The 24,655-nt window shown below is 47.2% G+C and overlaps 2 protein-coding genes and 1 long non-coding RNA gene across 3 annotated transcripts in view; 2 read left to right on the forward strand and 1 right to left on the reverse strand.

Moving 5' to 3' along the window:
• Nucleotides 1–869, forward strand: part of COX10 (cytochrome c oxidase assembly factor heme A:farnesyltransferase COX10) — a 91,649-nt gene extending 90,780 nt beyond the window's left edge. Inside the window, exon 7 of the mRNA XM_079966259.1 lies at nucleotides 268–869. Coding sequence (XP_079822385.1) covers nucleotides 268–674 — 407 coding nt within the window. The 3' untranslated portion in view covers nucleotides 675–869. The remainder of the gene's footprint in view (nucleotides 1–267) is intronic.
• The window catches only part of LOC307210429, a 963,897-nt gene that overhangs the window by 614,493 nt on the left and 324,749 nt on the right, over nucleotides 1–24,655 (reverse strand). The window lies entirely within an intron of this gene.
• LOC307210341 (heparan sulfate glucosamine 3-O-sulfotransferase 3B1-like) overlaps nucleotides 21,775–24,655 on the forward strand; it is a 32,273-nt gene continuing 29,392 nt past the window's right edge. The window contains exon 1 of the mRNA XM_079966158.1: nucleotides 21,775–22,450. Within this exon, the coding sequence (XP_079822284.1) occupies nucleotides 21,870–22,450 (581 nt within the window). The 5' untranslated portion in view covers nucleotides 21,775–21,869. The remainder of the gene's footprint in view (nucleotides 22,451–24,655) is intronic.

The raw sequence follows: 24,655 nt of genomic DNA on the forward strand, positions 1-24,655 counted from the left end.
TTTAAGAGTAACATTTAGCAACTCCTGCATCTGAAAAGGGTATTTGGAGTTTGTGTGGAGAGTCAAGTAAACTGTTCCACACAGCTCCATCCTGTATACCTTTCACTGCCTTGGGGCAAGCTGATTATATTAATGAGACTTCTGCACCTGCAAGTGATTTACTGGGTGTACAAAATGAAGACGCAGAAACTTCAGCCAAGTTATCCAGATTTCTGTGTCAGTGGCCCTGGCATACACCCTAATGCCTTGATTTCTCTTCGTTTGCAGGAGCATTGCTGCTGGGGGGGATTCTCTACTCCTGGCAGTTCCCTCATTTCAATGCACTCAGTTGGGGGCTCCGCGAAGATTACTCCAGAGGTGGCTACTGCATGATGTCTGTCACCCACCCAGAAATGTGCAGGCGGGTGGCTCTGCGTCATTGCCTCGCCTTAATTGGACTTTCATCACTGGCTCCCATCCTTGATGTCACCACGTGGACTTTCCCCATAATTTCTCTTCCCATCAACTTGTACATTTCCTACCTTGGCTTTCGTTTCTACAGAGACGCTGACCGTGGCAGCTCCCGGAAGTTGTTTTTCTGCAGCTTGTGGCACTTGCCAATGCTCCTCTTGCTCATGCTGACTTGCAAGAAATCTTGGTACAAAAAGGACAACGAAAAGGAATCCTTGAGTTGAGGTCGCATCATGTTGAAAAACATTGCCTTTGTGATAACTATTGGTTTCAGAGGCTCCGGTTCAAAATGGCGTACATTTTTCAGTTATCATGCAGCAGGGAGGTTTTCTGTTGATGTATTCAGAGAGAATATTTTGTGTCCAGTGAACACTCTCTGTGATTTTTTTCAAATTAAATAATTTGATTTGGGACACACACATGACTCTTGGATTTGATTTTCGAATGTGAGATCCTTTCTTTGACTATACGGAAATGATGCTAAGATGCGTGTTATATCTTAATAGCATACTGATGAAGGAACAAATCTCTAATTCTTAAGGCAAGCTTGCTGAATCTAGTCCGGCAACAGTTCCCACAGGTGACTCATATGCATCTACACTTTTCCACACCAGAACAGGAGGATTAGCTTAACAATATGCAAAAATCACTCTGCCCTAGTTCTAGGAGTATATTCTCATTCTGTATGGAAAGTTGAAGGGAGTAACAGTATTTGGAGCTGAAAGAAACCACTAGGGAGTGTCATCCTCTCAGAGATGCTATTAACCTATGAGGGTGCCCAATTTCCACCTTTATTTAAACGTTTTCTGAATATGGTATAGACAGTTCATAAAGGAAAGATACAGAGAAGTTTGACTGGAGCCATTAAAAAGCTCTTAAAAAGGAAAAACAGCCATGACTACGAGTGAGAGAGAGAGAGAGAGAGAGAGAGAGAGAGAGAGAGAGAGAGAATATTAAGGGGTACACATACAGTGTGTGTGTGTGTGTGTGTGTGTGTGCGCGCGCGCGCGCCCAATGTATGTTTAAAGGCAGACCACCATGCAGAAATACATGCATGGCTTTCCCATCAGCCAGGTCTTTGCTCTGTACAAGCCCTCACCTCATCTCTGGTTACCAACTTAGAAGTCCTTTTGGCATTTAAGCAGATCATAAATAATAACCCTTAAAATAAAGAATGTAAGTACCTGGTAGTATTTGTAGTCAAAGCCATGGGGTTAGAAGGGCCCGACAGTTTGGGTAGGTCCAGGAATAACTCCTAGCACTAAAATCTGCCCATTGACTCGAAGTGTACAGCTCAGTTCTTGGTTTTCTGACAATTGGCCTGCTTGACAGGAAACAAACTTATGCCCGGCAAATTTCCACCCCATCAGACCTTTGACAACTTTCATGCCATCCTACTTTCATAGAAGCCTTTTTGGTAGTAGGTTATGATTGCCATCCTCCATCCAGGAAGGAGCTATTTGTTGTCTGAATTTCCGTTTCCTAGAAGTGCCTCCGACTCTTATTTCCTGCAACACATCATCAAGCAACCCTGATGGAAATGGAAATACAGAGCGGATGGAATCAGCTCAGTCTGGCCATGGAGAAAACATTTTGAACCAATCTGAAACAAGGAAATAACCTTCAGGGTGTAACTACTGTGGCTGAACAACCACAGAAACAGAAGCTTGTTCACTTTATATGCCAATCTTGTTTATGGCTTCAAGATGCTAGGTTAGTTGAGTATAGTTTATTGCATTTTTTTAACGCTAGCTTTTATATCATAGTTTTTCATGTTTCCACTACTTTCAAAAAGAATATTCAAAGCACAATGATCATCTTCCTTTCATCACATACACCCCACCAAATAATTTAAGTTCATTTGGAATGTGAAGGTTTATTGGAATATGTGCGAGATCAAGGTGCCTTTCTTGGAGATAGGGGGACCTAGTATAGAACAAGGACAAACTGTTGTTATTTTACCTACTTGCATTGTTGTCTAATTGCAGGAAATGGAGAGTTACCAGAAAACATTTGAGATGTCTGAATGAACAATTTGTAGGTGAGAATTGTAGGTGAGAACTGAGGGCATCATGGCAATTAATTCACAATGCTACTCTCATCTATATTTGCAAGAATGAGTTGAGGAGAACCTGCACAACCATTTTAACTGTCATATATACAGGTTGATCTACTTCCCCACAGATACATACACACACATCCTCAGAACACAATAATACTATTAAAAGTACAATTCTGTATGTGTCTACTCAGAAGTAAGTCCTACTGAGTTCAGAACTTCCACACAATTCAGACTACTGCTGAACAAGCTGTAGAAGAGGTCGTACAAAGAAGACAACTAATTTATTTGGCACGATTTCATGAATCCAGACCAAGCTCCCACTTAAATCAGTGGCCTGTCTTGTCTATTTGCAATGGTTTCAATGGGACCAAAGTAGGCTGGATCTAAACTATTGTATCCAAAAGGCAGTCAAATCCATGGGGTAAGGGCTCAAAGGTTTTGGGTAGGCCCAGGAGTGACTCCTAGCACAAAATCTGCCCATTCACTGGAAGCATACAGCTCGCCTCTTGTTTTTCTGACAACCAGCCTGCTTGAAAGGAAATAAACTTCTGCCTGACTAATTCGCATTCTGCCAGTGTTAGATTCTGCTATAAATTCATAAGGAACAAGTTCTGGCTTCCAACTGCAATAATACTAGCCTAACTTCCTGGATTATTTTAAGAATTGCTGAAATAATGTATGTGAAGTACTCTCAACAATCTAAAATACTAAAGAAATAACATGCTAATTCTCCGATCCTATGCTTACTTGCTGAGATTAAACCACAGAGCCTAGGACTTGCTGATCAGAAGGTCGGTGGTTCGAATCCCCATGACGGGGTGAGCTTGGGCCCTGCTCCTGCCAACCTAGCAGTTCGAAAGCACGTCAAAGTGAAAGTAGATAAATAGGTACCGCTCCGGCGGGAAGGTAAACTGTGTTTCTGTGCACTGCTCTGGTTTGCCAGAAGTGGCTTAGTCATGCTGGCCACATGACCCAGAAGCTGTACGCCGGCTTCCTCGGCCAATAAAGCGAGATGAGCGCCGCAACCCCAGAGTTGTTCGTGACTGGACCTAATGGTCAGGGGTCCCTTTACCTTTACCTTAGGGCTTGCTTCTAAGTAGTCTCCTTAAATGCAGGGGTTTCCAATGAAGAATGAATGAATAACAGAAACACGGGTCCTCTCAAATACAACTAATTTTATTGTTCCAATATGGAGTTGCCTTGCTTCCACTATCAATTTTGCTAATAAAGCTTTAGTTGGCCTGGTTGTCTTTATGCGCATAGATTCCCATGAGATCAATATGTGGGCAGGCAGGGGAAGCATAGGAAATACCACGACGGATCAAAACATAATGTTATCCATTTTGGAACTGCAACAGATTTCTTCCTTTCTCTGTTTTAAAGTGTAGCCAGTGGTTGTGTGTTACTTTGTGCAACTACACCTTCAATCCAAAGTAGTTTTTTTCTGAATTTGAAAAGAGCTGTAGGATAATGGGCAATTGTGTCCATGATCCTTTTTCTTTCCCAGTAAACCATTAGAGATTGCCACCTGGCCAGCTTTTTCTGCCACCTGATTGCTTTTCTAATACTGAATCAATGACAGTCAATGGACAGCTTCTAAATGTGCATATATTTATATTAATGAAATACCACAATGCACCAGTGGCTATTATTTTGTTTTCCTTAGGGGTGGGGAAAGGCTACTGATCACAGAAGTGAGAAAATGGGAAACTATTGATTTGATCTACCATTGCTTGAGGGCCTGTGGCCATTAATATTCCCAGAAACCAGCTTTTGATGCTCAAAGCTGGGAGCTCATGAAATCATGTGTTACCTGGCTCTCCCATGTTTTTCATCTTTTTAAATGATTCTAAACAAGGAAATGGAAGAGGTGGAGGTAGAATAAACACACAGCTTGCCCTAGTATCACCCAAGCATCATATCCCATTGTAACAAATGTCCAGAACAGCAGCCTGTTGCAGTGAAAACAACTGTGGTTTGTGGCAGGCTAACAAGCATTGTGTGTACTACAATATACATCTTGTGAATCTGATTGCTACAGACTCGGCCTCACAATTCATTTGAAGGGCATATGCGGTGGACAAGCCAGTTGCTCAAGACATCTCTTGGAGGTGGATTTAGGGCAGCATGACCAGTTCCCCCACATAGGGCACTGAGCCAAGGCAATGCCTTCTTGCCTACTTCCCAAAGCCTAGAAAGCACTCAGTTCAGGTTGGAGACGTAACAGCTCTGGCAGGGTCCTAGAGTCCCTCTCCTTCCTTCTCAAAGCCTAGTTAGCACTTGTCCTGCTTTGGGAAGGATGGTCCTAGAGCCCTCATGCCTCCTTCCCATAGCCCAGTGCCTTGTTTACTCGGCTTTGGGAAAGCAATGTGAAGGCTGCGAGGAGGCATCAAATTTGGGTCTCACTTGGGGCACCATATTACCATTTCTCTTGCCTGTTTTCTTTTGAAGAAAGAAGACATTCCTCGTTGTTTTGTTTTTTGAAGGAAGGTCAAGATGTGGACACTGCAAGAATGACTTAACACTGCTGAGGCAGTTCCGCCGGGTTTGGTTTTCATTTATTTGAAAGGCTGCATGTTTTCAACAGTACAAGGCATCAAGACGGATGTGAGGCAATCATCCTTCCAAATGTTCCCAACTAGAAGACGGGATTGCACTGGAAGCAGGGGAAATGGTTACAAGAGGAGATCAAACATTAAGTGATCTGGATTTATTTAAGTTAACTTGGGAGCAGCGGGGTATTATGTCTTACAGTGGAAAATAATAAAATGAAACTCAACAAAGAAAAGCATTAAGCATGACACATTGGAAAGAAATGGCAAATGTATAATTACCAAACTGGGGAGACGATTGTCTGGGCTCCAGCATTACCGAGAAGAAATAAGAAGGAATGAGAGTCTATCTGAAGCTGAGCCAGCAACGTAGCATTTCTTACAAGACAACAGACACTACTTGAAGCTGTATTAACAGCATCTTCAGCCTGCCAGACGGGAGGGGGTAATAGTCTTGTTTTATTTGGCACTAAGTAGGTCTCAAGTGCAGTATTGTGTCCAGTTGTGGTCACCACTTTTAAAGATGGATTAGACTAAACTGAAAACGATTCTGAGGGAAGCAACAAAACTGACACTTTGGAATGCATGACACAGGAGGGGGGGAACTGTAGAAACTTGTCGCGGTTAGTTAGCCTAGAGGAAAGAAGGGTGGATGGAAAGAAATGATAGCAGCTCTCGGGTATCTAGACATGCAGGGAAGGAAAACCTGTAGCAGCTCCTCCCCAAAGGCCCACTTCTCACTGAAGTGGTAAGCCAACATCTGTGTTGCCCTGCTTCGAATTGCAGGTGAGGGCTGACAGTTGTGCCAGTGGTATAGTGGCATCATGCACAGTGTAACCCAGATCCATGTTCTGGCAGGTGCATGCCTTTCTGTCTCTTTGGAGAAGGAGTGTCACTGTTGTAGAGCACCTGCCTGCTCTGCATGAAAAAAATGTCATTGGCACCTCCATTTAGAGCTGGGGAAAACTTCTGACTGAAGAGACATTGCTAGTTGGTGTAGAGTGGACAATAATGGGCTAAATCAGGCGTGTCCAAAGTCCATTTCGGGGGCCTAATCTGGCCCCCCAGTCAGTTTAATCCAGCCCCTGTGGCAGTTAATTTCCTGGGGTAAAATCCTAAAAAAAACCCTCAACAACTTCAATCCTAAAAAAAGGTTAACAACTTTGGCCAGCCCTTTGGTAGGCCCTCACGGCCCTTCACTTCATCAAATCTGGCCCTCTTTGGAAAAGGGTTGGACACCACTGGGCTAGATAGACCAATGAATAAGGCAATTGTTATAAGGCAATTGTGTTTCATAACTGCATACTTCTCCATCAGGAAGATCCTGCAGACAGAAAACTAGATGTCAAAGAGAAATCTTCTAGAATATCCTTCTGCCCAACATGCTAGTTTTCTATGAGTTTTTCTATGAGCTTTCTTTCTTTCTTTCTTTCTTTCTTTCTTTCTTTCTTTCTTTCTTTCTTTCTTTCTTTCTTTCTTCTGACTCAAGTGGCACTGTCAAGACACGGGTTTAAAACCTCAGGGAAACAAGGACATGAGAGAAGCACTGAATGGAGAAGAGACATCAAATTAAAGTTTCAGCAGAGCTGAAATCAGGTGAATACCTTCCTAACTGTAAGAAGCGGACCACAGAATAAGTTGACTGTGGAAGTTGGGCGATCTGTTTCTGGAGGCTTTTAAAGGGAGGCTCCATGAGGTCAGCTCTTGTGGTTCTATGCATTGGCATTCTTATAGATCCCCCAGGGAAAATGATACGTTGCTAGGCTTTCAAATTAAGAGCTCATTCCAATGCCCTGTTTCTTTCTTGCCACTTAGTTATGGCTAGAAAAAAACTTTTGCCCAAAGCACACCAATTTATATAACATGATAGATAGATGATAGATATAGATAGATGATAGATAGATTGATAGATTGATTGATAGATTGATTGATTGATTGATAGATGATTGATAGATGATAGATAGATGATAGATAGATAGATAGATAGATAGATAGATAGATAGATAGATAGATAGATAGATGATAGATAGATAGCCTTTCTCCCAAATTGGACTTATGACATTTAAAATAATTAAATGCACAGGAATAAAAACAAACTAGTTAAAAACAATAGATTTGTTGATGTTGATGTTTTGAAGGTAACATGCTGGTCTTGCAGGGAGGGATTTTAAATGAAACATTTAAGTGAGCAAGTTTCCATTCATCAGAGGGCTGTGAATGGTTTCCCTGGCCCACTTCAAAAGACCGGGGCAGTGTGTCCGCTGGGGTACAACTCATTCAGGGGCACTACAGGAGATGTGAAAACATCTGCTCAAGTCAGGCCGGCGTCTTTCAGGACTGTTTTCCCCTTGCTAATAATTGTCTGTGTTCTGTCATCTAGAAAGGGGACTTTGTATGTTGTCTCCCAGGTATTCTAATGCTAATTTGTTTAGTTAAAAAGAGAGGAGGCTAAACAGATGTGAGCCATTTGGTTAGGTTGTAGTTCATTTGTTAGAAAGTGCAAAGGCTTCTTGGGAGGATATTAAATATTACCTTAGCTATTCATGAACACTTCATATTTCAAGAGAGGGAGGGCGGCAGGGATTGCACTCAATAAATCAAGCTTTTTTATAAAAAAAAAAAAGAATGATGGAAAAAGGCAAACATTTGATAAATCTATGTCATTATGCCTGCAGATCAAAGGGCTTTACATATGTATTTATGCAAGTGGCAACCTAGGAGACAATAATAACAAACATAGATCTCCGGCGGCTTTGCGAAAATAAAAATTAGCCTGTTCTAATCTGTAATTATCTGGGAAATGTGCAAGGCAGGAGGTTGCTGGCTGCAGGAGTGTTTCAACTTGGTAAAACCAAAGGGATGAAACAGCTTCCATTCAGTTGCCAAATCCCAGGAAACACTGAAACTGGCAAATGTTACTAAGCACAATTCATATAGTTTGGGGTAGTTAGATGTCTGTCACTACATCGTACTAGTATTTTTGAGTAGAATATAAATGGGGCTGGTTTAATAAATAGGAAATCTAATGTGCTTTTAGGATATTTGCATATATAACATACAGTAATCTTATGCCTATTTACCTGAGATTGTCCAGTGTTTATTATTCCTACACAGACATGCAAAAATATCCAGCTATAAGTCCCTCTCTTGAGTTTTGTGTGCTGTTGATGTGAGATAGGAATCAGAAGAGAGTCATTTTTTAATCAGTTGTACTCGATGAGCCGGGTTTGCATTCCATGTGATTTTAAGCAACAGCAACAACAGGCTTCAGATGTTAAAGTACTTCTCAATTATGCCTGTAGAATCTTCTCAATCTTAGGCTTTACAGCAGCCTTCCTAAATCTGGTGCCTTCAAAATTCCATTGGCACCATATATATATATATAGCACATTTGGGCTAGCTGATACTGATGGGAGTTATAGTCCAAGAACATTGGATCTTAGACTGGATCCTCAGGTACAGGCACCAGCTGAGTCTGCTCTGGCTCCTGAGGTGATGGAGGACCCATTGCCTGCAGGTGCTCCACTCTCAGCCCCGTCAGGGGAAGCTGAGGTTGCCTCTGGGTCCAGTAACCCTCCAGCCTCTCCTGAGCTGCAGAGGCTGAGGGCAGAGAGGCGGAGGGAACTAAGTTCCTGCAGGAGGAGTGCTCGCCTCCAGGCCAGGAGAGGTGAGTCATCTGTGGACCAGGGCCGCCCTATGCCTCGGGGCAGATAAAAGCCAGCCAGCCCCAGTCCCAGGTTGCGGGAGCAATGTTGTTGGTAGCCTGTTCCTGCCTGCACCCTGTCCTGCTCTTCTGCCAGAGTTCCTGACCTCACCCGACTCCCTGCCTTGGACCCAGCTTCAGCTTTGACAGACAGCCTCCATACCACACCCTCGACCTTGGACTGGACTCGGACCACGCCGCACAGTTAACCCTCGGGACCAGCACAGTTGCTTTACATTATGATCCTATGCAAATCAGAAGTCCCACAAATTTCAGTAAATATAACAATGGCAGTTTGATCCTCCACTTGTTGACTTGGAAGCGACTCTCACCATTTTATATCTTCTCGTAATCAATGGGCTTCCTTCCTCAATTCTAGAAAAATCATAGAAAGGACCACAAGGGTCACCTAGTCCAACCCTCTGCAACGCAGGACTCTTTTGCCCAACATGGGGCTTGAACCCACAACTCTGAAATGAAGAATCTCATGCTCTACCAACTGAGCTAAGTCCCCATAACTTGTGATGCATCAGTTCCAGTGTAAATAGTTAATGAATACGGGAAAGATCCATCAGTTTGATTGGCCCAAACATTAAAAGTTCATAAAAGGGCATTGTTCTCTCTGTCTGGCTAGAGTGAACACACTGTATATTTGTGCTCTAAAAAGAGAAATGGAAGTGAAGGACTTTATTTACTTACTTACTTACTTACTTACTTACTTACTTACTTTTCTTCCTTGTTCGACCCAACCACAATTGTTCTCTGTGTCTTTCCATTCCCCAGCACTGTTTCAGATATTCCAGCCATTCGATTTCTACCTCTTCCCTCGAGCAATGTCCACACTCCATCCATCTCACTAAAAAATTAAAAAAATAAAAAGTTCTTTGACATCCAGCCCACATTTTTTCTTGACTCAACTCTGTCATGTCACTCCTACTCATCTCTCCTTGGAGCGCTGGAAAACACTCCTCCCCATTCAAGCCAAATGGCCTTGAGCCAGCAAAGAACGGTGTTTACAGAAAGAGGGATTAAAACTTTAGGGGCAGGTCAGGGCAAAAAAAAAAAAGTATAATGACTTCCGGTTTCTTGGGAGAAGAAATGGAGCTGACTGGGTGTTTATGACGGAGAATAAGAGTACACCCCGAACCCACTCAGCCAATGAAACCCAAAGGAGGGAGTTGTGTTACAACATGAAAATGATTCCCTTTGGCTGAAGATGGCAACATTTCAAAATGAAGTTAGGCCTGATTTACACATTACAGACATAAGACTATGGAGACTGCTTGAAATTGCTCCACTACTTGGCTGATACAACCACAGAGCTGAAGGAAAGATTAAACTGACAAAACACCCTGAACTTCTGATATGAACCTAAAAGCCGCAAGTGGTGTGGAATGGCCACAAAAATGGGGAAACAAATCCACTCTATCCCTGCATCTCTATGATGCCCACTTATTTCTGCTCCCCACTCAAAATGACCACATTGCAATGTGCATTGGAACTGGGACCTGTTGGTCACAAAGGGGAAAGCTATTTGTATGCAATTTTCATCCATCAGTTCAAATGTCCAATGATGAAAATGGAGTATGTCCAATGATGAAATATCCAGTGATGAAAATGGAGCATCATATAGCAATGATAAAAATGGAGTATTACAGCCCACTGATTCAGTCCAGGACAACAGCCACATAGTAGCCAAAACATAGATATCAGCCCTTGTTCTACCAGAATCAGAGCAAATGCTGCTCTGTTTTTAGGCAAACCCAGGGCTTGGACAGCTCATTTTGAAAGGGAATTAGTTTCATTTCCATTTCATTCCCCCCAAAAGGAAATTCAGTCCAGTTCAAGTTTGCCTCCTTTAAAAAAGAACTAATTCGATTTGAGTTCAATTCGCAATTCATTCATGTGGTACTCGGCATTTTCTCCAGCTAAAGTTTAAAATATAGTTAAGCAAACTAAGAAGCCATCTGAACACACATGGAGTGTAATGTGAATAATGCTGTCATTTATTTTCCCAGTGATTGTACTCTTTAAGCTTAAACAGCAGCATCAGTTCTCAGATACTGTAGGTACAATTAGTAGGCACAGTGGCTGCAGTCAAGCACAAGAGTTAAGTGTGATGAAACCTGTGTGTGTGTGTGTGTGTTGAATTGAATTTAAAATTATCCAAAGTTCTACCACAATAGGAACTTAATCCACATTCAGTTCACCCAGAAATTATAAGAACTCCTTTCAGATGTAATTTAGAGATTTTTTGAATTAATTCAGTAAATTAGTATGAATTAGCTCATTCCAGGCGCACTAGGCTGCTTAGATCAACATATGAAAGGAAATAATGTCAGAGGCACTTTGTCTCATACTCATTCTTAAGAGCATTGAGAGTCGGTCCAAATGCATATCAAAAGAACAACAGTACAGCTCACTCCAGGGATGGATTGGGGAAGCCGGGAGATGTAGAGGGCTACAAAATGTGGGTGGTAATAAACTCCAGCTCAATTCTATAGTACTTACTTAGTCCTTGGCTGGGGCTGCTGAGTAAGTGATTCCTGACCTGAGACTCCCTTTTTCTCTCTTTCTTCCACTGGCTAGAGGAACATGAGAGTATGTGAGGGGTGTGACTATAGGCACAGGATTTTTCTCGGTTAAGACACAACCCGCCATTAGTGTGAAAGGGGGAAAACCACATTCACATTTTAATAACAAAGACATGAGACAAAAGATGCAAATAATTAGCTCCCAATTCACTCTTTAACATGTTGGATCAAACAGCCACCATAAATAACAATCAGACTAGGTCAAATCCTACAGAAAAGACTAAATAAAGTGCAGACTTGCCAATCAACCCTATCTAAGCAAACAAATACAAAGTCATGTTGACCTGTTTCCCTTTATTGGTCCAGATTGGGATTTTATGTTAGCCACTTGGAGACTGAGGAAAGAACTGGAGATAAGGGGAGGGGGAGCAATAATAATCTAAAAAGATGGTAATTAGGCTCTGAACTTCCATGCCTACAAAAGACTCATAAATTGTGAAAGACAAGCTGTATCATTCCTCAAATGACCGGGGAGCCCAGGTCCATCTGTGTACCACACACAACCCAAAAGAATGGCTGCACGAAGAATGGGACTGTTCTTACATACACCACATGGAAGTTGGAACCGGTTTGCTGCATGATCCCCGGGCATCATTACTCAGAAGTAAACCTCATTGAGTTCAAGGAGACCTACACCCTCGTAAATGTGCTCACAACTGTAGCCTTAAATTATTTTAACATGTCTTTTTGCACCAGACCTCAGCTGGGATCAAATACACAGATCAGTTGCAACTCAATCCATCTGCAGCGTGAAAGTTTTCTAACCACATATTTTTCTTGTTGCACAATTTGAGATTTGATGATGCCCGATTTGAAAAGCCTTGATTCAATCAGAGGCGTTTTATTTAATTTTTATTTTTTTTAAAAAAAAAATATTAAAGCTTTTCTTGGTTTACAAAAGTACATGCCTTTTTCAGGCTGTACAGTCTTTCTTACAAATCAGTTACATTTGTTGTGAGACATTAGTGTTGAGTACAGTATAAGGTTGGGGAAGAAGTGTGGGGAGAGGAGGGATGGTGAGGCTTATATTCTTTTATATTTTATATTCTTTTATACAGTGTACATGTGGGGTTTTGTGTCAGCATCAACTGGGTTGGTTCCCTTTCTATTTGTTTATTACACTTCCTTGGTAGTGAGAGGTTTTGTGGGGCAGGGTGTGGTTAGTTGTCTGTGGTTGGCTGCAGTGGGGTTTGTCTGCATTTGTGAGGGGGGGAGGGCTTGTTGGGTCAGGTAAACCAGATTACTTTATATGCTGTCAGTAGATTCTTGTTCTTGTCTTGTTGGGCTGTGTATGTGATAAAGGGGAGCCATACTGGGGTGAAGGTGTCCACTTCTATTTGTCCCCATGACAGTTTCAGTTTATTGGGTTAGCTTTTCTGGTAAGGCCGTTTCCCATACAATTTGATACCATTGGTCCTTGTTTAGTCCTGACAGGCCTCTCTGGTGTCTGGCTATGAGCCCTCCGGCTGCTGAGAGAAGGTGTGTTATAAGCTCTGTATAATGTGACTGGTCATTATGATCTTGGAAGATGTTCAGTAGGGCCAGTTCTGGGGTAAGTTCTAATACCTGTTTAGTTCTTTTGCATATCTCTGGTAGGACTGCTGTCCAGAAGGGTTGAATATATTGGGCAAGCCTTCCTGGGCTTTTCTAGAAAAAATGAAACGGACCTCTTCTGTCACTTCCTGCCTCTTGGAGATGATGTGATTGGCTCCCGATGCTTCCAGGCAAAGAAAGAAGGCAGAAGGGGATTCCACATGCCCCAATAAACTCCTGGAATAAAGCTGCCCTCCAAGTGGCCCATCTAAATAAGAGCCCTGGTCCTTTTCTACAGAGAGAAGTTACAGGAAAGGATCCAGATGCTGGCAGGTAAATCTGTTAAATGGTGATGGGAGGGGTATCCTCCAAAAAGCCAAAAGGTGTATGTCATCAGGGCCAGTTGGAGCTCTGAAGAACTGGCCTGGAGTCTCTGAAAAGTCTCTGTGCCTGCAGCTTGTGCAACAGAGCCAGGGCAAGGAAGCCTTTGCACTGGGAGTCTGTTAGCCATGAATCATTCCTGGGGGGGGGGGGGGGGGGTGGAAGGAGCCAACTTGCACAGCCCCTAACCAGATCCCCTGTGAATTTTACAAACTGTCCACGGCCAATATTGTTTTCTATAAAGGAAATATTGTAAAGAACACAGTACTCACGTCCACTTGCTGTAGCAAAAGAAAGGTCATCCCCCCCTCCAAGCCCAAGCAGGGTGAGTTTGCTGCTAAGGAACGGCACCTGCAAGTTGACTTCAGAACACACACACCCTCCACTGCCACATTCATCCCAGGCTACAAAGCGCTGCTTGGCCGGGGGCTGGGCTTGATTTTCCTGCCGGAAAAGAAAGCCCAGCTGCTGATCTGCAAGGCTGTAACTGATCTACCCCGGGAGGCCTCTCTGGAGTGCCGTTCCGTGCACACACACACCCTTTCCCAGTATCTCAGCACCACTCCGGAGGAAAATGCGAGAGAATCTCTGCTTCGTTTTCCCCACCCGCAGAGAGTGTTGAAACTGGCTCAGGAAAGCCTGTTCGTTTTGTGTTGACGGCCAGGAGATGAGATGAGCTGAACCAAACTGAAGAGGTCCCTTCCTCCTCTGGAAGCTGCCTTGCGTGAGTCTCTACGGACTGATGACGGTGCCAGCATCGTCATGCATTGGGAATGACTCCTGGCAGGACCGGTGCGATCAAACGGTGGGGCGCGCAAATTCTGGCGCGGAAGCGAGGCCCTCCCCTTTGACACCGAAGTACTGGGAGCGAAAGCGCTCCCCAACTATTCCAGGGAACACAATTCGGAAGAAAAGGCGCTTTCGTCCTTACAATTCTGTGCACAGTTACTTGGGAATAAGCCCCGTTGCGACCAGTGGGGTTTCCTTGCAAGGTAGCGCTCGCAGAGCTAAAGGCTGAAGTGCTGGGCAGCAGCCGGGATTGCCATATTTTGAAGAGCAAAAAAGAGGACACATGATTTGCCGACTTCTACTTTTAACTATGGATCGCTATGACGATTCTACTCACGGAAGAGAGGACATGCCCTGGAAAAAGAGGACATATGGGACCCCGAGGATCATCTAGCCCAACTCCCTGCAATTATTATTATTTTATATATTTATTAAATTTATATGCCGCCCTTCCTCACAAGATCTCAGGGCGCTTCACAGAGTAAAATACAAGATAAAAACACAGGTAAATAATTTAAACAAAAACAGCAAAACAATAACTCCCATTCCCACATAACAATGCATAACATAGCAATGCAGGAATCTCAACTATATCTAAGATTTAGGCACGTTTGCTGAACAGCTGCGATCATGTGCACATTTGTCCACAACTCAGTGGCGCTTACTTCTGAGTAAGGGTGCCTAGGATCAGGGTGGGTAGGCACCACCACCGCTGCTGCCTGGGACGTGGTTTTAGGACCGCGATCTTCCAGGGAACTGACTTGCACTGAAATCTGTAAGCGCCACCCTCAAGTGCCAAGCGGTGTCCACGTCAGTGAGTAGCTACCAGCCCTTCTTGTTTCGCCAGCAACGCCTCTTCTGTCACTTATCCGTAAACCCGCACTCCAAGACATTTCACCCGCAAATTGTTCGGGCCTTTCCGCACTTACTAGTCACATTGGCAACGTTGCTCTTTGAGCCAACGTTTTAAAGAGTGAATTCGGAGCTGTCTGTCTGCACCTTTGGTCCCATGTGGCTGTTATGGGAGAATGAAGGGAGGTTTTCTCTTCCACACTAATGGTCGGTTGTGCTCAAGTTGGGGAAAGTTCTGGGTCTGTAGTCCCACCTCGTGTTCCTCCAGCCAGCAGGAGCTATGGGCATTTCGTGGAAATAACTTTTTAGCAATGTTGGGCATTTTATGCTTTGCTTATATATAATGCCTAGTATTACTGGCATTGTAACCGCATGGGAGGTTAGAAGAAATGTCCATCTGAGCTAATCCCCGAACTCCCTTCCCTACCTGCCATGTCTCTCCTACCAACTGAAGATCTGGCACAGGAAAGTAGCGCAAAACAGACGACTCGAAAGCATACCCACCCATCCTTTTTCCCCACAGAAAGTGAGCTGGTGCTTGTGCACATGCCACGCTAAAGAAAATATTGAGGATCCGTTCCAGATCTTTGACAGATGTCAGATGGCGGGGAGGGAAGAAAAAGCGTCCTTTTGAGGAAGATATTCCGGAATAGTAGCCGAATAATGACGACGTCGTGTGGCAACACGCCAAAACATCGAAAACAGCAACAACCCCATAAAGTGCGTGTGTAGAATGGCCCTTTATTTTGCTCAGAGTCCCTCCAATGCAGTGGCGTAGCGTGGGGGGTGCAGGGGGGGTCGGCCGCACCGGGCGCAACATCTGGGGGTTAGGGAAATCCACGGGTTAGGGGGCGCAAATCCACGGGTTAGGGGGCGCAAATCCATGGGTTAAGGGGCGCAAATTACTTGCCTTGCCCCGGGTGGTGATAACCCACGCTACGCCACTGCTCCAATGCCGACGAAGTTTTGCACAAACTTGTGCGCAAACCCTTTCACGTATCCAGACGCATCCCTGACGCCCAAATGTCGATTCTGAATACCTGCAAGTCTTTCATACATTCAGCCTGCACTCAAACATGATCTCTCTTTCACACACACACACACACACACACACGCACGCACAGCTTTTTCCACAGGCTCAGTATTTTAAAAATAGAGAGAGAGAGAGAGAGAGAGAGAGAGAGAGAGAGAGAGAGAGAGAGAGAGGAATTTCTCAATCGTTTTCTTCGAAAAACCCCAAGAAATTAAAAGTCAATTTTCCTGCCCCGGTAGGGAAGAAGCAAGATTAGGCAAGGAGACTCTCCGTGTCCTTATGAGTGAGGGAGCTGTGCAGATTTGGATCAACGGATTCCATTTCTCTTTGATCTCCTCATTTTGAAAGGATCTTAATGAATAGTGATCTTCTGCGGCTCCTCATCCCCTTGTGTTCTTTGAGTGGAGATGCCTCTTTCGCCGCCACCCCACTTTTAAAGGATTATTGTCAAGTTCCTGAGAAACTGAGGACTGCTGGACGATGAAATACAAATCTCTTCCCATTCCTCGAAAGAAAGCGAAGTGTTTTTTCTCCTAAGCAGGCTGGGGAGGGGAGCGAACCGGAGCTGCAATTCCGATCGCCACGGCTGGGGAGTCAAATCCCATTGAGATAGTGGGATTTAGGGCTGGGCTAATACGCTGAGGATTGCAGCTAATGTGAAAATTAGGAACACCTTTGGGGCATCTTGAGAATGGAGTTAAATTGAGCGAAAGATTGGTGTGTGGTATTTGGAGGTGCGGGGAAACAAGGATTGGTTTCTTCATTCCAGAGCGCACTCTTGCAATTTCTTTCCAAGACTGAAATCGTTAGAATATCCTGAAAGAACTTCACTTCGCTGGGGTTTTCATTTGAGAGAGTCTGTTCGTGATTACCAGCTTTTGTCGACTCAGTTGGAAAGTTCACGCTTGTCCCCCTCTCTCCAAGCTTTGGCGACCCATAAAATTTCTTTCACTCCAGAAAGAGGGTTGACGGAGGGGAGAAAGAAACTTTTCTCTTCCTCTGAAAACTTGCGGGGAGCCTTCTGTCATTTTTCATGTTGTCACCACAGAAGATTCGGATCACAGGGAACTGAATTTCCCTTCTAATGTGATTCAAATCCCCTCTACATGTCCACACACCCCTTCACGCTCGCTCCCTTCGGCGCATTTATTGTCTTCATTTTAATGTTCTCTGGGAGCTTGCAGCAGATTGCTATTTAAACAGAATCCGATTCGGCTTCGCTTCGCTTCCACACCAGCGGTAACCACGGGATCGTTTTCGGGGATTTTTCTCCGAGTCTCATCTAGCAGTCAGTTGACTTTTCGAGAAGAAGAAAAATAAGCGGAGAGAAGGCTATTATTTCTTTACATTGATTTCACTAATTTAATTTTTTTTTTGCATTTTTGTCCTCCGCGATGGCCCTGTGAGGCAATGAGGTGACTTTCGTCTTAATGGTCTCTTATTCCTACCCCACGTCTCTATACCTCAAAATGTAGTTAGGGGGGCTTTCTGCTCATCCTACTGCGTGGGGGGCTCTGGAATCATGTCCCCAAATCGGAAGCGAAGACGTCCCCCACCCCCCCCCGAAGGCAAGTTGCGCCACTATCGACGCGATGCAGTCTTTCCCCCTTGACAAGAAATCCATTGACACTGGTTTGAAGCGGATCCGAATTATATCGGTTGTACTGTCCCTAGCTTTTAAGCCTGTCCCTTCCCGCCCCGCGAAACAAGGAAGACATGGGGAGCGGGAACCTTCACACTTCGACGTGAGCTCTCTCCCCCCCCCCCCCCACACACACTTTCAGCCCGGACGCTGAAATCTATTAGGCAACTGCGTGTCCTCCTGCGCGAGAGAATTTGGACGGCTTACACAGCCCCTTCTTCACATTTTAAGCGCCTTTACTGAGAAAATCCTTCCGACTCCAGTGGACGTGGCTGCAAAGCGGACGTTAATTTTTCTCCCCTCTGAAGTAAAGAAAGCCCCGTTGAGCTCACGGGAATTTGTTTCGGGGAAAATGTGGCAAGGATGGGAAGGCCGGTGTCCTTAGGATCCGGCCCAAGTTCGGCTAACTACAGGATCCTAACCATGTTTACTCGGAAGCAAGTCACCGGTGACTTCATTGGGGACTATCGAATATCTTTTTGCTGAAAACTTGTATGCGCTTGTGTAACACACATGCGGCTTAGAAAAGAAGCTAGATTGTACGTGACAGTTGAATATGAGGGAAATTGGGACTTCTAGGACATGACCAAGAAAGAGGGTAGTAAATATAAATAAAATAAAATCCAAATTATTTCCAAGAGTTGGGCTCAAAGAACAGAAAACTTTCTGCCCCTCTAGAACAGAGAGACTCCTTTCTTTTTTTCTAGCTGTCTCTCCTTATCCCGTCGGCAGCATAGAAAATGTTCTGGAGTGATTTAGTAAGTCCCATCGCTGGAAGACGCCACAGGGGCAGAAATAAAAATAAATATAAGAGTTGTTTTTTCTTCCTTGTAAAAGTTTTCCACTTTCTGATATTCCTCCCTCCATTTCGAATAAACCAAATAATGTTACACTAATACAAATAATAAAAACAAGGATCAATTAACACATCTTGACAATTCCCCGCACCCCTTCCTTGTTATTTTGGACGCCAGTTCTAAATAAGCACATGAGCAAGTGAGATTTAAATTGGGCCGATATTACTCCTAAGTATTGACAGTTCGAATTCTTCGGCTCACTTGTTCCTAGTTTCCAGTGGAAGATCTCCACCTCCGAGTTCAGAAGTAAACCGTCATGGCTTGAAAATCCTACCGTCCCCCTCAGTCAAGCCGAAGTACTTTACTCAAAGTATGATTTGAGCAAAACGAGCTGCTTGGAAGGAAGCCTCGCGGTTTTAGCCCCGAGCCCCTTCTGCTGAAAGTGCTTGGAAACTCCCGCGGCAAAAGCGCGGCTTCACACGAAACCAGCTGTCCAGTGTCACCGACGTTTCCATGTTATGCACGTTCGATTTGCTTACGGCTTTTTATCCGGAAATGGACACACTAAATAGTAAGGGTGTTGTTGTGGTTTTTTGTTTTATTTTACTTAAGAAGGGGGCACACACACAGAGCGAGATTTGGGGCATCTTCGTAAAGCTAAAGTCCCACCAGAAAGGGGTTTTGAACAAGGTCCGCACGTGGCAAAAAAAGAAGGGCGAAGCAGCTCCTGAAGCGTTGGGCGTGGAAACTGGTCTCACACTGTTATGCACGCTTTCATTTCACTACGATTCTGCTTCTAACTTTGCCTAGGATTGCAGTGAAACTTTAAAAGTAACTTGACTTTGTGGATCAGTTGGCGTAATACGGTCCTGCAGTGATTTGTTCGGTAAGAATGGCAATGGGATCGTGACGCATTTAGAGCTAAGGCGAGCGCTGTGTGTGTTTGTGGTGATTTTTTGCTACTTTTCAGTTCCGGGCCAACCTAAAGCCGGTCACGTCTTCGAATGGATCGGGGCTCTTCCTGCTGTTTGTTTGAACCTAGCATCTGCCACCTTCCAAATCTCCTTCCTCGTGGCCGTGGGGGCTTCCCTCCCTCCTCCCAGGATGTGCGAAAGAGCCGCCCCCGCGATCCGAGGATGACAGAAAAGGGCCGAGTTCCTTGGGGGTGTGAGAGAGTGGGAGTTACAGGAAATGGAAGGGAAAACCGGACGATTCCCACCGACCCCCCCCGCGCTTTCCCTGGATCTCCCAGGAAAACGCTGGAAGCCTGGCAGACAGGCAACGATGCTGCAGGCAGCCAATGCCTGCATCCGACTTCTTCAAGAGACGTCATGCATTGGGAGTCGTGCTACTCGAGAGGAAAGAGCTCGGGGACACGGGAGGATCTGAGAGATCGTTTGCCAGGGGAAGACCGACCGGGAGGCAGGCGCGCCCTGGAGAATCAAGTCCCCCCCCCCCCCCATCATTTCACAAAGTTTTCATTCTCAGGTCTGGCACAAGCCATTGTCTGTGGACTGGAGAGGGATGAGGATGGGGAAGAGGGCCATTCATTGCCCCAAGGAGGGAGGGAGGATGGGGGGCAGCGGCGAGGCCTCCTTCCCAGTGCTCCTGTGTGGGGAAAGGACTTCAAGAAGTTTGGATGGGAAAGGGAAGGGACAGGACCCAGGAAGGGTGGCTCTTGACAAGGCATCCCTTGAATATCCTCCCCAAAAAGGAAGCAAGACCCTCCAGCAGACCAGTCGGTGAGACTTTGATGCGCTCAACCCGCTTTTTAGAAAATTTCTAGCATTTTCTTCCTGTCCTCTTCCTCCTCCTCCTTCTCACAGGTTCGAAACTAAGTTCTTATTTCCGTTTTCGAGACGATCATCACGTCCATATTAGCAAGAGCACAACCCCCTTTCTTAGCCTTATGGGATGGTTACCCTGAGTGTAAACAAACGGGGCCCAGTTTCGAAGTGATTCGAGGACTGAGGCAGAGAGAAGGATGGAGGTGGAGACAGTCGGCAAAGGTGGTCTTTGTTTGCCGGGACAGGGCTACACAGGACGGCTGCAGGAGGACAGAAGGTGTCGCAGTTTGAGGTGGGAGCGGAGCGCTGAACCGGCCGGACAGGCGGAGCAGGAGCGCGCGGCCCCACCGAGACAAGGGCCTAAGTGTGACAGCATCCCCTCACACCCTGCTGTCAGTGGTACCTCGTGCACTAGAAGGCCGCGCATTTGCCCTCCGACTCCGTGAATCCGGAGCAGGTTGCTTCGATTCCCTTTACTATTCCGGATCTCCACCTCACCCCACCCGCAGTCCCCAAAATCTCGCCGTTTCCGGCTCTTTGACCGACGTGAGATGAAGCTAACTTAAGTCCCACGTTTTCGTGCTGGTTTATTCGACGTGCCCACTGAGTTACTGCGGCCTTAAGCGATCTTGACCGCACCCCCCCTTCCAAACTTGCCACTGGTATGCCACTGGGTTGCAGCAGCCTTTAAGCCACATAATATGCTGGGTGTGTGTGTGTGTGTGTGTGTGTGTGTGTGTGCGTGCGTGCGTGTGTGTATGTTGAGGTCTGGTTGATGCTGGTGCGTGCAGGTAAAGACACCAGCGTGCTGTTTTGCTAGAGCTCTTACTTCCCGCAAGGAAGATGAGATGAGAGGTGAAGCAGCGTTCACTGAGCAGCTGCCTGAAAAGCCATCCCGCCCCCGTCTAAGAGATTTCTCCCCATCCTTTGGTCAATTGCACTTATTCACGTGGTTGCCTCGAGTTAGCTCAGTCAGTAGATCTCAGGGTCGTGGGTTCGAGCTTCACGTGGGACAAAAGATTCCTGCATTGCAGGGGGTTGAACTAAATAACCTGCGTGGTCCCTTCCAACTCTAAATTCTATGAGTTACTCGAAGAACCTTCTTGACTCCGCAGTCTCCGACGCCTCCAGGCCACGTTGGCTGCTTCTTCACCGTAAGCGCATCTCTGCAGCAGGGACGGGGCGGGCGCGTGGAAACCACGGCTTGCTCGACGGGGCGGTCTGGTCCGGTCTGCTACGAAGCCGCCTCGGAAGCAGTTCGCCAGCCTCGGCGGCCCCCTCTCAGCTTTCCTCTGCCGCGGGCTCTTTAACGGCTCATTAGCCAATAAGAATGGCTAATCGCCTCCCGCAGTTCCCCGCTCCCCGCCCACGGGGGCGGCGCGGTTAGCCATTGGCTGCCTTTGCTCCACCAAAGGGGGCTAATTACCATGCGGCGAGCGGCTCTTATAGGCTCCGAGGGGTGCCAGTCAGGCACGCCTGCTCTCCGCCCTCCCGCGCTCCAGTCTGGCCGGCCAAGAAGCGTTGCTGCGCTCCCCACTCGCTGCAACCGCGAGCGGGACTAGACGGGAAGCGAGCGAGCGAGCGCTGCTGCTGCCGCCTCGCCTCCCTCCCCCCCCCGCCGCCTCCTGCGCTCGCCTCGCCGTCCGGGCCCCGCGAGCCATGGTGCCGGGGTTGCCTCCCGCGGGCTGCAGCCTATGGGCCAGCTGCGCCTGAGCGGCGGCGCCCGCCTGCCCCCCGATGCCCCCGGCGCCCCTGCCTCGCCGCCGCTGCTTCCCCCGCCGGGGCGGAGGAGGCTGCTCGCGCTGCTGCTCTTCGCCATGCTCGCCTTGTGGCTCTGCGTGCTCTATTCGTGCGCCGCCGGGGCGTGCGCCTCCGCCGCGCCGGGTCTGCTGCTGCTGCGCGGCTCGGCGCTTCCTGCCCGGCGGGCGCACAACCCCGCCGCGCTCTCCAAGCTGCTGCTGCTGCGGGCGCCGGGCTCCAAGGGCCAGCTGAGCCCCGAGCAGGAGAACAACGACGAGGACGACGACGAGGACGACGACGGGGGGAATAACAACAGCAACGGCGGCGCTGCCGTGGATTCTCCTCTCAGCCCCATCTCCAGCTTCCTCAACGGCTCCGGCACCAAGCGGCTGCCCCAGGCGGTGATCATCGGCGTGAAGAAGGGTGGCACTAGGGCGCTGCTCGAGTTCCTGCGGGTGCACCCCGACGTGAGGGCCGTGGGCGCCGAGCCCCACTTCTTCGACCGCAACTACGACCGGGGACTCACCTGGTACAGGTACGCCCAGCCTTGGGGAGAGCGTCCCGGACCTTTAGCGTAGCCCGGACCTTTAGCGTGGCCTGGCGCCCCCTTCGTCGGGGGCGAGCCGTTAGAAGCCGGTCAGAAGGCGTAGCCCACCGGAGACCCCACCAGGGTGTGAATGGACGGCAATCGGTCCACGTGTGTCCGTCGACCCAAAGTGGGAGATTTCCTTCTGCCCCACTCCTAGGGAGAATGCGACTCGCTTAACTCTCTAGCAGTTTACTGGTTACTTCACCCCCAAAACACACAGGGCTTTTACTGGGTGTTGATGGGTAGGAGTTAAGCGGGTAAGGTAAGAGAGAGACCCGGGCCGAATCGTCCTGCTTTTCCTTTGCACCAACAGTACGCGCGGTGAAAGCCACCTCTGAAGCTCTTAGTTTGAGTTTGAGTAGCCTTGACTCCCAAGTAACGGGTTTAGACGCGACTTGTTCGAGGGTTCTCCCTTCTCCCCGCTTTCCCTTCCCGGAAAGAGGGATGCGTTTAAAATGTGTCCGGGACTGTGGATGTGGATGGAAGCGGGAATTAACCGACGTGGGTCAAGGTGGGAAGTAAGCAAGGGAGGCCACTGGCCGAGCCGCCTTTGGAGCCTGTAAGTGGGCCTGCCCACACGCCGTGTCGAGGGTCCTCTCCGAGCCGTGTTGTTTCGAGGCTCCGGTGGCCTCTGGAAGGTCTCCCCGCGCGGCCTCTAGTGTATCAGGCATCAAGTGTCCGTGACCCTCATGATGGACGGGGTGAGACTCGATTGCCCTGCAGTTATTGTTCCCAGGAGCCCTGGCGTGGATTAATTCCGCTAGGCGTTTGTATTGGGGGCTGTTTGTGTGCGCGCGTATTGGGAGGGTAGCGGGTGTGAGCCGAGGGCCAGGAAGGGAAACTCCCCCCCCCCCCCGATTCCAAATCGGTTTCAAGCTCCGTAGCCGAACTCGCTCTAGATCTACCCCACTCCCTCTCTCTCTAAAAAGCCCGCAGCCCCATTCAGACGGCAGTGAGGTCCGTGTGTATCTGAGCAGCGCGCCGGCGAGCGAGTTTGAAGGCAGTGCAAGGAGGCGCCGGCCGTGCGCGGAGAGGTAGTGAGCTCTGTTGGGCGAAAGGGAGCACTGCAGCTCCTGCTCCGCCAGCCCGCTCGGAATTCTTATTATTTTGACACGGGAACCCGGCGATTTGCTGTGCCGACGGAATCTCAGCAAACGCTAATGAAAGTTAAGCTTCCATAACTTTCCTAGACCTAGACTTTCCTAGACCTGCTTTGTGGAGCAAACGCGTCTCCATGGGGTGCTTTTTAAGGATACTGGGATTTAAAACGACAAATAGATCTGGAATGGTTGTGGAGTCCTTTGGGCAGTTTCACGCGTCCTCTGGGGGTGCGAGGATGGTTTTAAGGCCTCGTAGTAGCGGTCATACCCACCCGATCCCGCCGAGTTTAAGTTCTACAGGACTGGGAGAGTTGCCCTTCCCAATCTAGACAGCGGCGGCTCCACTCGGTCTCCTGCGCGCCCTTTTTCTTGTCATTTTCAACGGCAGCTCCTTGCGCGCTTCACATTTCTCGGTCCTTGGCCGATGGACTTCTCTCTTTGAAATGACGCTTTAGAGAGGGAAAAAAAGTTTTAAACAAAAATGTCCTATTGAGGGCATGCAAGAAAAATAATAATCCAGAGTTCAAAACGAGAGCAGAGAGTGGAACGAAAGATCTTAGGCAACGGATTTTCTTAAGCGGGTCTAAGATCAGCCTGTGCGGTTTGACTTGCGAGCTTGATCTCTCCGTCCTCCTGCTAAAGGGGAGAATTTTATTTGCGGGGGGGGGGCAGAAATCCTCCGCTACCTTATGGGGGAAAGTGCTGTAGACACCAGTTATCAAGCCAGCGGCAGGTGATTCTCTCCTCTCCTTCAGATGCATGGGAGAGGGGGAGATGGTGCGATTAAAAAAACAACACCCTGCAGCTTTTAAACGGATCTGTCCGTTGACCTTCTGCGCTTCCTGGGGACTGACTGCAGACTTGCGAAGAGAAGCCTCTGAAGCATCTGTAATGGGATGCGGTCGTCGTCTGTGCAACATGTGTCAGGGCATGGAAATGAATCCTTGTACAGTCGAGGTGTCCATTGATTTATAGGGTGGTGATAACTTGGAGGGAGAGCCTTGTCTGTTATAAATAAAAATGGTTTTGATTTTACATTCCAAGCCCTGCA

The sequence above is a fragment of the Podarcis cretensis genome (genome assembly GCF_951804945.1).
Source record: "Podarcis cretensis genome assembly, chromosome: 2".
In the NCBI taxonomy this organism is placed as follows: domain Eukaryota; kingdom Metazoa; phylum Chordata; class Lepidosauria; order Squamata; family Lacertidae; genus Podarcis; species Podarcis cretensis.